Consider the following 14,685-nt stretch of genomic DNA (forward strand, 5'->3'; position numbering starts at 1 on the left):
TTGGGAAGCCGGCGCCGCCATTTTACTTTATCCTCTATCGCCCCCTTATGGTCAAGAGATGGACCCGACCTACACGCTGTGCTAGCAAACATTAGCAATAACAACGAGATTAACTCAAACTGTGACGACATTCGTTGCAGCGTCAATGTTGTATTAGTTCAACTATTAGCGTTTTAAAAGGCAAAACCAACTAACATGGACGTCTACCTGTTGGCTAGTCAGACCCATTTTTAGCTAGCTCACACCTGGTGCTAAATTAAGGCAAAACTCTTGGTTTGATACTTGAAAGCTAGGACATAAATGTCGACTAAAACGAATGCGTATGGACTTTTCTGTTTTATGGACTTAAAGACACTCACCATTAGCTTTTTCTCGCTGTTAGGTTGAGCTACTGCTACTTTTTGGAATCCAGTAGGAAAATATTATTCATAATTGTGCCCTGAATTTTAGCTTAAGGCAAAAAAATATTTGACGTTCCGCCTTTATTCGTGTATTTAATAATACGATCTTTCACAAAAACAATTAGGCCACTATAATCATGTATACATTTAAAAATACTCTATAATAACAACATATTTGATACACTACTATTACACTACTAATTTCTCAGCGTGGCTTGCCTTGCGAGTCAACCATCAGGACATTTTTTTAACAAAAGTCACAGACTCATTTCCTGGTCTTTAAATAAGCGTGTCATGCTTGTTCAAAGTTCAATGCCGCCACCATTCGGTTGGGCTGTACCTGTACCTGATTCACCAGTGAGGCGTGTCATGCTTGTTCAAAGTTCACTGCCGCCACCATTCGGTTGGGCTGTACCTGTACCTGATTCACCAGTGAGGTTGGGGTATTCCGCTAAGAGTTTAGTGGGTTAGCGAGCTGTGTTGAGTGGAAAGCCGGATTTGCGAAGGTAGCTCTCTTTGAAAGCAGCTGTATCGCCATGGTAATTTAGGCTAAGCTCATAGCCTGGTCGGGACCAGGTTATGTCCAGGCTTTCATCTTAAAATCAACTATGCCACTGTTTCACTGTTTAAGTAATTTGGAGATGGCGTCTCCATTTATTTAGAACCTACAAGGTTCCCGAGGGGACATGGACAAAAATAAATTAAAAAAAGAGCATTGCCTGATGATATTATCCACCTGTAAGTGAGATCTATTTTCGGCCGAGGGAATACGCTAGATATGCTAACGCGAGCACCAGAAATAAAATGCAATATGAAATATTAACAATTAATGTTAGCAGATGTAAATGTCATAGTTTCCTTGAGTGAGTACTGACCCTGTTTGTCTTCTTATATTACAATATTTGCTGGAGGAATAAACACTCTGAGACATCAATCAACTGCATTAAAACAACTGTTTTATCATAAAAAGGAAAACAATTTAAAAAGCCACAATACACGCCATACGCGAAACAGTGGCATCTCGTGGTCACAATGAGATAGAGTAGATTGCAATCGAGGGAAAGGCTTCTTGAGACGTCATCTGTACTTCTGTGAAGAAGGTGTCGGACGTAGATTGCAATATTTCATGAACTTATGACATCAGAAACGAAAGTTCTTGCGCCAATGTATTTATTTTTTTAAATGGATAAGTGTTAATATGTCAAAGTTGTGCAATGCTGAGCGTAGATAAATGAAAAAATTGAAAAGAATGAAAAGGGTTTCGTTTTTTTTTTTTTATAATAATCAGTTTTAACTTGCGCATTCACACGCTGCCTCGCTGTATTGGCGGCGAGAGTGTTGCTTTTAGCAGTCATAGTCTTTTGGGAACCCCTCATAACGCTCCATAATAATTACGTACTCAGTTCTTGTAAAATAAATTGACTGGGATCGCTTCACTTTTTAGCGGAAGTAGAACAGGTTGACGTCGAACGCCCCCTTTTATGTGAATGCGCACGTTGCACAAAGCCGAAAACCGGACTTGACAAAGTAAGCTGATAACCACCGTCACGGGACCAATTAAATCTGATTGCGGATGTTGGGTTTTTGGCGAGTTGCATCTTGAGCACAATGCCTGTGTTTGTGGAGCCACTTTTGCCGTATACCCCCGAAAAGGTGTGCGTTTTATTTGGAAAACGAAACTAATTGCTAATATTTATTGTAACAAATAATGACAAACATGATCCAGAGTGTATGGTTTTATTTACCGACAAACACTGACATTAAGGAAAGAGAGACAAGATAGTACTTTCACCCAAGGCATATATCAATCTGTCTATGATAATGAAGATGTTTGTCATTGAAATGTTTATGTAAATATATTTAACGTGCAAATCTGTAAGATCTGCATTTTCCTTCAAAATGAAATGCCATTGACATCATTTCATCATCATCGCTTTGGCCCTCTTCCAAAACTTTGGTTCCGATACCTGATTGGACTGAGAAAAGTTAAACAAAAGGCAGATAAAATTGAAGAAGTAAAAGAAACACTTTTTATACTTAGTAACATTAAAGTGAATGATTTGTCATTTTTGTGTCGTTGAAATTAGAGGAGAAACATATGGAACATATAACTAGGAACTCGTGTTTGTCCCGTTGGAATTTAAGAGTGACACAAGCGAGTAGTAGTGAACTTCATGTTGTTGTTGTTGATGTTGCTGCTGCTGCTGCTGCTGTTGTCCCTGTCGTTGTCGTTATTTACTGCTGCAGCAGCTGTTTTGTCCTTTTTTCCCCTCCCACTGAAATTGTGGGGCTGGGGAGAGGAGTTCCCCACACAGGTGACCCGCATGAGTGGATTGTTTACGGGGCGACGCTGTTTCTGACCATTTAGAGCAAGGCTAGCTAGCTGGCTCCTAGCTTTGCAAGCGATGGAGTGGCGGAGCAACAGCGACGGACAGTCCGACAGTGAGCCCCTTTGGACGGCGGCAGGCTGTGACCCCATCCAGCAGGTAGATGACTCACACCGTGGAGACTCTGAGTTTTTTATTTTAAGGAGGATAAAGGACATTGAAAGCAAGCTAATTGAGTCAGCTTAGCCTGAATGTGTTGTGACACAGTGCAAATAAAGTTATAGTAGACTGCATGACATTCTGTGGTGGTCTATTTTGGACTTGCATCCCTCTTTAAGTCCCTCAGGTCCCCCATATTTCCAGACAGCAACCTCTACCGGCTGGCTGTGTTGAATAATGTTTTATTTTTAGTCCTCTCAATCGCCCCTTGAAAGCATGGATGGTCTATAGAGGTTATAAAAGCTGTGTCCCAAAATACTCTGATGATTCATTCAGCTCTTATATCCTAGCAGAGAGACAGATCCATGATGGGACCATGTGTTCATGTGTGTTCCCTTGTGCAGACACCAGCATCATCATGTGACTGCGCCATGGCATCCCTCTGCCAGAGCCAGCAGCGCTGTGTGAAGACCTCCATCGTGTCCAGCTGGATGCTGGCCGAAGCCCAGGACCGCCTGTGCTCTTTGAGGGTCCACTGCTCCGAGTCCCTGGAGCAGGAGCGCGCCCGAACTCAGGCCTGTCCCACAGAGCTGACACACACTGAGGAAGAGTGGCGGCGCAAGGAGAGCATGCTGGGAGGAGGGCAGCAGCCGGGCCGCGGACCCGTGCTTGGCGCCGTCGGGAGTTGGGACGTTTTTGATAAGGTAGCTCCTGTCATAAATACCCTATATTCCCTCATGTGGTGGTCTCATTCGCTCTACCACAAAGAGTGCCAGGCATGTATTTGGGCTATGGCGTTTAGTGGGGGCGAGGCTTTTATTTGTACGAATACATTTTTTAACATAAGACAATTAGAACAGATAGAAAGAGCAATAAATGATAATGAACACGCAACTACAACCATTTTTTTTCAATGTAAATGAAAAATATAAAAAATTAAGAATGATGAAGGGTGGACAAAAACTTACTGCACTTGATTACTTTTTTATATTAAATGAGATGTTGCACATTATAATAAAATTATTTAAATATTAGATATTAAAAAATATTTTTACCAATGATAAAACTTAATTAAATAATATGTACATTATATATATCTTACAATATATGTACTATAATAAAACATGCGCACATTAAATCTAAAAAAATGAATGAGGTATATTTTATTAAACAAAATAGATTAATAAATTAATAAAATAATAAAAATGTAAATTTATATTACAATACAAAATATAGTATGATAAACAAATAGACATTTTTAATGTAATTTTTCCACCAATAATGATGCCTGTATTACAATATAGAAGAGTATTTAAAATATACATTATTTAGAAAATATCCAGCAATAAATATTGATCATTCCAGACTGTATTGTCACCTCTGTCACTCACTGAAGCCAAGAGAAATGCTTTTCTTGAAAAAGTCAGCATCTCAGATGACACGTCTGCTGTGTGTGTGTGGCGGTAAACATGTCTACGACTCACAAACGTGATAAAGCTGTGGCACCACCTGTTGTTTGGTTTCTTGAGTAGTTGCATTTTTTATTTTATTAAATTTTTTGATGGAGTTCTGTCATCAACATCAGTGTGGTCTTTGTCCACCAGAGTATCATCAATGTCCAAAATCAACCCGCAGAAGTGGATCAGTGCAAGACGTTAGTGCAAAAGTATGAACAAGAGCTCAGGCACTTTGGTAAGTCACGCACTATGTACTCATGCATATGCACTATGCTGTGCACTATGCATCTACAGTGATGTGAAAAAGTGTTTGCCCCTTTCCAGATTTCTTTTGCATGTTTGTCACACTTAAATGTTTCAATCATCAAACAAATGTAAATATTAGTCAATGACAACACAACAGTTTTTAAATGAAACTTTTTATTATTAAGGGAGAAAAAAAATCCAAACCTACATGGCCCTGTGTGGAAAAGTGATTGCCTCCCCCCCCTGTTAAAACATAACTTAAGTGAGATGAATTGAGATCTATCGGTGTGGAAAAGGTTATAAAACCATTTCTAAAGCTTTGGTACCACAGTGAGAGCCATTATGTACACATGAACAAAACATGGAACAGTGGTGGACCTTCCCAGGAGTTGCCGGCCAACCAAAATGACCCTAAGAGTGCAGCAATTACTCATTCAAGAACTGCAGGCCTCACTTGCCTCAGGTAAGGTCAGTGTTCATGACTCAACCATAAGAAAGACACTGGGCAAAAACCAAAGACCAAAACCACTTCTGATTTTTGAATTTATGATTTTGACTGCTGATTTTTAATTTTGCCAGAAAACATCTTGGAGATACCCAAGACCTTTTGCGGAAATACTCTGTGGTCTCTGTGGAACTTTTTGGAAGGTGTGTGTCCCATTACATCTGGCGTAAAAGTAACACCCCATTTCACAATAAGAACATCCTACCAACAGTCAAATATGGTGGTGGTAGTGTGATGGTCTTCAGGACCTGGAAGACTTGCTGTGGTAAATGGAAGCATAAATTCTGCTGAAGGAGAATGTCCGGCCATCTGTTGGTGACCTCAAGCTGAAACCAACTTGGGTTCTGCAGCAGGACAATGATCCAAAACACACCAGCAAGTCCACCTCTGAATGGCTGAAGACTTTGGAGTGGCCTAGTCCAAGTCCTGACCTGAATCCTATTGAGATGCTGTGGCATGACCTTAAAAAGGCGCTTCATGCTGGAAAAGCCTCCAGTGTGGTTGAATGACAACAATTCTGCAAAGATGAGTGGGCCAAAATTCCTCCACATCAAGTTACAGTATCACAAACGCTTGATTGCAGTTGTTGCTGCTAAGGGGGGCCCAACCATTTATTAGGTTTAGGGGGCAATAACTTTTTCACATCACTGTGTGTGTATATACAGTATATGTGCATGGCTCAGATCAAGGGTACCCAAGTGTTACATTTTGGGTAAAATTTCAAACCTCTGGATAGACCTTGGTAATGTTATCAACACAAACTTCAAACATTGCAAAACACACAACCAACATACCAGAGCTCGAGACATCTTCCATTTTTCATAGCAACCCTCCGAAGTTCACTCTTTCTTAAATGTAATGCCTCATAACTCAGTGTCGACTTTATGCTGTTATCTCTGCATCGATTTGACTTTTGTTAGAAAAGTAACTTATATTTGAGTGAGTATCATAAAGTAAATAAAAACAAGTGACAAATCTAGATCTTGAGTTAAAGCTCTGAAAATATGGCAAAGAAAAATTGACCTTCAGTCCTTACCATGCCATTGTTGTATCACTACAAAGACTACAAATCCCATCAGCCGTTCTTAAGACTGTAATGACATCAACTTTGACCTATCAACTCCACAATATAAGCTAATCATTGCAGCACTGTGGCAACATGAGCCAGGATTCAGTGAAATGCACTGAGTGAGTGATTCTTGAATTATCATGGTAAAGACCTAAAATTATAAGGCGATCTTTGACCTCCCATGAGGGACACGCCGATCGCTTCCGGGTTAAATACGGAGCAATTTATCAACGAACACATTAGAATTTATTTGTTTCGGATAAATGTCAACGACATATAATACGACTGATAAAAGTAAGTAAAATCCAACTAGTAATGATTAATAATTTTGCCCACTTCGCATGTTTTTTTCGCCGCTTCGTGCACACGACACGAACGGCGACCTACGAGAGGTAAAAACAACGGTTGTCAAAACGAGTTACACTGCTCGATAAACACAAAATTTGTAACTCACCCGACGAAAAAAATCATTTCAAAGTGCATAAAGATCTTCTAAATATTAAAAAAAAAAAAATCTTTCTTTAGACTTGACAATGGTTGTTAAGCCGCCGATTGCTTGTCAAATTGAATGATGCTGCTTGATGCTGCCGAGGTCGTGACTGAACGTACATTACGCTAACACAAAATGGCGGACACGGTGAAACATTCCCCTGCTGAACGCGTATTTGGCGAATAACCGGCGGAAGGACACAAGTTTTGTTTGGCCCAAGAAGGCACTTTTTATTTTCAAATTCAATATTTACTAGCAATACGCAACTTCCGCGGTGAGCTCGAAGTGTACGTACATAACGAGCCGGACACGAAATTTAGGTGTGTTAGACTTTTGTTCAAATAATTTTATTTTACTCTTTTTTTATACACAAAAAAATCACTTTAGTTGCAGAGTTGAGTAATTATTCCACGAATATATACCATTGTAATCATCATGGGGTTTGTTTTTCCATGGAATTATGTTCTTCAAAATTTTCATCGGCATGCGGACACAAAGGTGATGTACTTTTCACTAATGATTACACAACAGTTTGTTTTTTTTTTACACCGAGAATATTTGAATATATTTGAATAAAACACATTAGAAACCAATTTCAGACATCATTCTTTAATTCTAAGAAGAAATCATGACAAAATTATCAGAGAAAATATTGTTAATTTCACAACAAAAGTAGACATTCTTTACAAGTAACATTTCAATGTCCAAATATAGACACTTTTTTACAACATAGCCGTGCTAGCGCAAAATAAAAACATGAACAGGCTTAATTCATGGTTTGGTAAGCTTCCTCACTCTGTAAACGTCAGAGTGATAGGGATAGTACAAGTACACACTGTTAGAACAACAGCTTCAAATACTACTCAAGTGAAGTTGAAGACAGCAAAGGGTACCGTTGGTCTGAGCCATGCACATATATATACTATATATACACGCAACACTTTTGTTTTTGCTCCCATTTTTTATGAGATTAACTCAAAGATGTAAAACTTGTTCCACATACAGTACACAATATCACCATTTCTCTCTATTTCTCTCTGCACATTTCAAAGTGGCCTTTTATTGTGGGCAGTCTAAGGCACACCTGTGCACTAATCATGGTGTCTAATCAGCATCTTGATATGGCACACCTTTGAGGTGGGATGGATCATCTCAGCAAAGGAGAAGTGCTCACGATCACAGATTTAGACAGATTTCTCAACAATATTTGAGAGAAATGGTGATATTGTGTATGTGGAAAATGTTTTACATCTTTGAGTTAACCTCATAAAAAATGGGAACAAAAACAAAAGTGTTGCGTTTATTTTTGTTGAGTGTGTGTATATATACTGCTCAAAAAAATTAGAGGAACACTTCAAAAACACATCAGATCTAAACTGGGGAAAAATGATCTTGAATATCGTTCCTGATAATAAGTGGGTGATGTATTAGTAACAAAATGATGCCACATCATTTGATAGAAATGAAAATGATCACCCTATAGAGGGGGGAAATCAAAGACACCCCAAAAATGAAAGTGAAGAAATGATGCAGCAGACTGGTCCATTTAGCTAAAATGATACCATTGACTGGCCTCCACGTTCACCTGACCTAAACCCAATAGAACACCTCTGGGACATTATGTTTAGGTCCATCCGGCACCGCCAGGTTGCTCCTCAGACTGTCCAGGAGCTCATGGATGCCCTGGTCCAGATCTGGGAGGAGATCCCCCAGGACACCATCCGTAGTCTCATTAGGAGCATGCCCCGACGTTGTCAGGCATGCGTACAAGCACGTGGGGGCCACACAAACTACCGAGAATCATTTTGAGTTGCTACAATGACATTTTAGCAAAATGGACCAGTCTGCTGCATCATTTCTTCACTTTCATTTTTGGGGTGTCTTTGATTTCCCCCCTCTATAGGGTGATCATTTTCATTTCTATCAAATGATGTGGCATCATTTTGTTACTAATACATCACCCGCTTATTATCAGGAAACATATTCAACATCATTTTTCCCCCAGTTTAGATCTGATGTATTTTCCAAGTGTTCCTTTAATTTTTTGAGCTGTGTGTGTGTGTGTGTGTGTGTGTGTGTGTATATATATATATATATATATATATATATATATATATATATATATATACACAGTACACATTATATACTGTATGTGTCTGTCAGGTATGTTGCGACGATGGGACGACAGTCAGCGATTCCTAGCCGAGAAGCCTCAGCTCATCTGTGACGAGACGGCCGACTACCTATTTTTATGGTGCATCCGTCTCCAGCAGGAAGGGGTAAATGACAACTGCTAATTCCAACTGTGAGTAGCGTTGAAACATGTTGAAGTTTGTTTTTGTGTGTGTGTGTGTTTTTCCTTCAGAAAGAAGCGCTGATGGAGCAGGTGGCGCATCAAGCTGTCGCCATGCAGTTCATCCTGGAGATGGCGTCAAACTCTGGGCAGGACCCGAGAGGCTGCTTCAGGCAGTTCTTCCAAAAAGCCAAAGTAAAAATCCCTTTCACCGGCACAACCATGTCGCCGCGATGATGACATGTCTGTTGTTGCTGCTCTTGTGTAGGAAGGACAAGAAGTCTACTTGGAAGTCTTCCACACCGAGCTTGAGGCCTTGAAACACAGAGTGAGGGAACACGTGGCCAGGTGCAAAAGTGTCACCTGCAGCAACCCACAGCAGCCCAGCAACGGCACAAACTGCAGGCTCGACCCCAAAGAAACGCACAGCTCTTCACCCCAAGTGAGTGTTGATGCCTGGCATGCAGTCGTAACCCCACTTGAGCCGGTCTCTATGGCCGTCAGATAACTGCAGTCCCTACGCACAAGCACAAGATGGCACCATTGAGCTATTTTAAAAAAAACGTCGTTTAGGTCAGGGTGGTCCACACATTTTTCCACTGAGGGCCACATATTTACATTTTTTTTAAAGCGACACATGTAGATATGTTAAATATATATATATATATATATATATATATATATATATATATATATATATGTATGTGTATATGTGTGTGTGAAAAGGCGACTTCTTGAAAAATATTTTTTCCTAATTTTGTGTTTTTGTTTTTTTTCCCCAAATGTTTTAACTTAGTTAATCTTTGGAAATGTTCTTCTTGTAATATTAAGACTTATTCCCATAATAGTTTGACTTGACTGTAATAATACCCAACCAAATTTTTCAAAACTAACAACTTTATTTTGTATATTTTAATATTTCGACTATTTAGAGATTTCAACTCGATGAGGGTCATTCAAAAAGTCCTAAGCCTCACCCAGTGAAAAGACCTGTAGCTAAACATTTGTATTGTGGTAACACACTAACACTTCGTACAAAACAAGAAAAGCTAGTACGGAGTTCTGGTGACGGACAGGCTAAGGTGTAAGGAGTGTGTGACAAATCTGAAGATGGACAAAACAGAGGTTGCAGCAGTCATAATGTATCTGTAAAAGAAAGGTTGGACCCCCAAGGAAATCCCAGAGGACTCCCCCTCCTATGCAACTGTGAAAAAGTGGGCTGCTGAGTTTTCAAGGGAGGAAGGGTTAGCACAGAAGATGGCCCCCCTCAGGTCATCCATGGTCTTGGATGACAGACGTCTTACCGTCCAGCAGATAGCTAAGTCCATAGGCATCACTTCTGGTTCAGTCCACACTTTTAACTGAGCTCTTAGGGATGGCCAAGCTGACTGCAAGAATGTTGACGCCAGAGCAGAAACTCAACAGGATGGACATTTCGGGAACACTTGTAACTCGTTTCCTGGCTGACCCCGAGATGAACTTCCATCGCAGATTGGTAACTCAACATGAAACATGGGTTCACCGCTTCGAACCTAAGTCAAAACTTTAAAGCAAGCAATGAAAACACTTTGATTTTCCGCCCCCATCGAGGATCAAGCAAACAGCGTCTGTTGGCAAGGTCATGGCTTCGGTGTTCTGGGATTCAGAAGGCGTAATCATGACAGACTAAATGGAAAAGGGAAAAACTATGACTGGACGGGACTACGCTTCAAAATTAACACAGTTGAGGGAAGCAATCAAGACGAAACACAGAGGGAAGCTGAGGGCAGGTGTGCTCTTGCTTCAGGACAACGCCCCCTGTTCACGTTGCACAAGTTGTAGTAGCTGAGGCAGCCAGATATACGGTAGCTTTGAATTACTACCCCACCCGCCTTACTCTTCAGACTTGGCTCCATCTGACTTCTACCTGTTTCCTAAACTAAAATCACACCTTGGTGGTCACCATTTTGGAAACAGTGAGGTGGTCCTATGTGCTGTGGAGGAGCATCAGGATGCCACCTTCCGTGATGGGATAGAAATGCTTCAGCATCGTTGGACCAAGTTCGTTGATGTCAAGGGGGACTACGTATATAGAAAATAGTGAAAAACTTCCTGTGAGTCCTTCAGTGTGAGACTTAAAACTTTTTGAATGACCCTCGTATGTTACTAAAATTGTTATTTTCTAAAAATTGCACATTTTTTTCTCTTAATATTTTGACTTTATTCTTACTTATTCTTATTCTTCTTCATTACAGCTGTTTTTTTTGGTTTTTTTTACATTTCTGCAGTTTTTTTTTATAATTTTCTAAAAATTTCAACTTAAATCTCATATATATTTTCAACTTTATGCTATGAAAATTAAATTTTTCCTCATGAGTTTGTTTGTTCTCACAAAATTGTGACTTTTTTTTTTATTAGAAAACAATTTTTTTTTTTTTTTTTTTCATATGAAATTACCCGCTACCCTAATGAGGAGAAGCGGCATAGAAAATGGATGGATGGGATGGGATTGTATATGAAATTATGTTATTATATTTTTAGAATGTGCCACGGGCCACAAATGGCTCCCGGGCCACAGTTTGAATACCCCTGATTTACTTACAACAGTTGCACTGCAGCTAGGAAAAAATATTGCTGTCAAATGAAAAGCAGTCAAAAAGTTTCTGGACACCTTGTCATTCAGTAGCATGGGAAAGTGGGTTGAAACTTTTGACGGGTACTTTGCATGGGCGTGAGAAGTTGGTGTGGTTTCTCCCACCTCGTCCGATAAACTCTACAGTGCGGATTCTCTCGGCTAATGAGCCTCTGAATGGTGGCTCCTTTTCCCCTGCGTTGGGCCCCCGCAGCTTGCCTCGCTGCCTGGAATGCAACCCAGCCTGCTGGAAGTGTGGTGGTGTCGCTCTCTGCTTTCACCTCACATTTATCATTGGGAGCTTTTTTTATTTGTATTTTTATGACAGAAGCAATGTGTCGCAAGTGACAGCGGGGGAAATGTCACCATCAGACTGGTCAGCACTTGAATGTTGAAGAGGCAGAGGGCGCTTACATAATAATGCTTATAATCCTCTAACAAGGCAAATGGTGCCTAAATCCTTCACCGCCCTCTCTTCTTTTCCTCCATTTGATTTTCATTGGTGCATAGTGCAAACACTCTTCAGGTATTTGATAGCAATATTTTCACTTTTTTCCAGGGATTTCCAAAGTGCGGTACGGAGAACATTTTTGTCCAAACTTTTGGAGGGGACTGTATCTCATGAAATAATGAATTTATTTTATTGTAGTTATTAGATGTTACACTCATTTCCTTTGTCAGCTATGACACAAAGCTAAGATGTGGATGTTTTCTTCATGCACTGCGATAGATTTTGGCTTCTAATATTACCTTATTCGCATGTTGGCCACACAGTCAAGAGATCGGGAAGGGATCTGGGTTTGAATCTCGACTTGGGCATTTCTGTGTGGAGTTTGCATGTTCTCCCCGTGTGTGCGTGCGTTTTCTCAGGGTTCTCTGGTTTCCTCCCACATTCCAAAAACATGCATGTTAGGTTAATTGGAGACTCTAAATTGTCCATAGCTATGAATGTGAGTGTGAATGGTTGTTTGTCTATGTGTGCCCTGCCATTGGCTGGCAACCAGTCCAAGGTGTACCCTGCCTCTCGTCCGAAGTAAGCTGGGATAGGCTCCAGCATACCCGCGACCCTAATGAGGATAATCGGCATAGAAAATGAATGGATGGATATATATTACATTATTTATGCTATAATATTACGACTATATTTGTGTGAAATTATAGACTTTAACATTATGACTTTGTTGACTTTTTTTTCCTCTTTTCTTTCTTTCAATTTTCGTAATATTAAGACTCTTTTTGTAATTGTAAAGTTACATTTTCTATCCATCCATCCATTTTCTTCTGCTTATGCGGGTCTGGGTTGCGGGGGCAGCAGTCTCAGTAGGGAAGCCTAGACTTCCCGGTGTCCGGCAACCTCGTCCAGCTCCACCGGCAAGACACCAAGGCGTTCCCAGGCCAGCTGTGAGACATAATCCCCCAGCGTGTCCTAAGTCTGCCCTGGGGCCTTCTCCCGGCCTACCTTGGCTTTGCCTAGAAATTCTGTCCATGAAAATTATGAACAGAATGGGTGACAAAGGGCAGCCTTGGCGGAGACCAACGTTCACCTAATTTTTTTTCCCCTAATTTTAAGGCTTTATTCTTATAATGACCAATTTATTGTGACACTTGCATGACTTTATTCATATAAATGGCATTTCCTCCCTTCCTCATGTGTTCTCCTTCCAGCAGGTGGCGGAGTTCCCCAGTAAGCGTAGCATAGAAGCAGGACTGTGGATGAACACGGGGCGGTGGATAAAGGATGACTGCACAGAAAGCGATGATATACGCATGATGGAGACCTCCTAGGACACTCGCCTTTCTTCCTCACCATTTAGGAACAATCCTTGTGGAGCACAGCAGGAATGAATGGAAGCACTGCTGGCCTTTATTGATGTCTCTTATGCAGCCCTCCATCATCATCATCATCAGGCTGCCACGATGATGAGCAACAGGTGGTGAGTGCAAGCTTAAATGCTGACTTGTGTCCTCTTTAACGCTGACAATGACAATCCTTTTAAAGCCTCATCAGTCACTATTTCATGGGACGTCCTACACAGCACAAAACTGCACAAGACTAGCGGTAATATCCAACCAAAAGGTTTTTTTCATATTATGGTGTTTTATTATGTTAACAATTAAGATTCACTTACAACATAAGTGACCATTGAAGGTGCAGCTTGCATACCACATAACATACAACATGGACCTACTGGCGGTTGCCTAATTATATAGCAGCAGTTTGTTTACTCAACTGCAGAGGGTACCAGGCATCGACATATTAAGGGTAAGGAGTTTGCTGCATTGAATGACTTCATTTGTAAAAAGTAAAGCTTTTTTGTCATAATTCCACCACTATTTTGGCGATATTTAAAATAATTAGTATACAATACCTGCTCGCCACTTGACATTTGTGGCATCATCCTATAATGTTTTTTTCAAAAATATATGAATACATCATCACTGTTTCGTAGTTGCATGTGATTGTAATATTATTAGTAAATAAATGCATATTTAATCAAATGTTAAGTATTTTTGGCCCTAAATGAAGCATTTTTGAGCAAAAAAATGGCTAACTGAAGTTAAAAACAAATAAGACATTCAGAAGACTCATTCAAAGGCATTGTGAGGATATGTAGTATTCTACACTGGTCACTAGGTGTCAGTAATGTTCCATTGATGAGACAATGAACACAAGAAGTACTGAGAAAAAGAACAACAAGGAACTCTCAGTGCTAACATGGATGAGTCTATTATTAGTCTTACTTTCTCTTAGGGCCCTGTCACACCTTGACGATTTAGGCAGCGCATGCCTGACGTGATCATATTGATGGCATACGTTGAACTGCCGACGTTTTTTTTTTTTGCAATTTTGGGCGAATACGTAGCGTATTCATAATGAGTTTGACATAAACATGACGTATTAGTAACTTATATAGAACAGTTCTCTAACGTGTAGACAACTTATATCAACGAATGCGTAGCGTGTTGCCGGCATTCACAACTTATGCCCAATGCCCAACGCCTGTCTCACCTTGACGATTTAGCCAGCGTACGCCAACGTATGAAAAATTTGGCCAATACGCTGGCGTACGTTGTAGTACGTCTAAGTCGTTCAAAAATTTTGTGCATGCATAAAACTTTTTGACGT

General features: G+C 40.3%; 2 protein-coding genes across 10 annotated transcripts in view; one reads left to right on the forward strand and one right to left on the reverse strand.

The window, feature by feature from the left end:
* The window catches only part of exd3 (exonuclease 3'-5' domain containing 3), an 86,307-nt gene extending 85,887 nt beyond the window's left edge, over positions 1–420 (reverse strand). For all 8 annotated transcript variants that reach the window (XR_008566457.1, XR_008566458.1, XR_008566459.1 and 5 more), the window contains exon 1: positions 360–420. The gene's annotated coding sequence lies outside the window, so the exon portion shown is untranslated. The remainder of the gene's footprint in view (positions 1–359) is intronic.
* A 1,283-nt stretch (positions 421–1,703) lies between these two features.
* Positions 1,704–14,685, forward strand: cdc37l1 (cell division cycle 37-like 1). 2 transcript variants are annotated; one of them, XM_054757138.1, is made up of 7 exons: positions 1,704–2,887; positions 3,292–3,591; positions 4,492–4,579; positions 8,818–8,933; positions 9,020–9,142; positions 9,216–9,389; positions 13,227–14,685. In XM_054757138.1, the coding sequence occupies exons 1-7, from the start codon at positions 2,807–2,809 to the stop codon at positions 13,341–13,343; spliced, it is 999 nt and encodes a 332-aa protein (XP_054613113.1). In that variant the 5' UTR covers positions 1,704–2,806; the 3' UTR covers positions 13,344–14,685. The 2 variants fall into 2 exon arrangements, with proteins under 2 accessions (XP_054613113.1, XP_054613112.1); XM_054757137.1 differs by having other exon boundaries at positions 1,707–2,887; positions 13,224–14,685.

The sequence above is a fragment of the Dunckerocampus dactyliophorus genome, chromosome 17 (assembly GCF_027744805.1).
Source record: "Dunckerocampus dactyliophorus isolate RoL2022-P2 chromosome 17, RoL_Ddac_1.1, whole genome shotgun sequence".
In the NCBI taxonomy this organism is placed as follows: Eukaryota; Metazoa; Chordata; class Actinopteri; order Syngnathiformes; family Syngnathidae; genus Dunckerocampus; species Dunckerocampus dactyliophorus.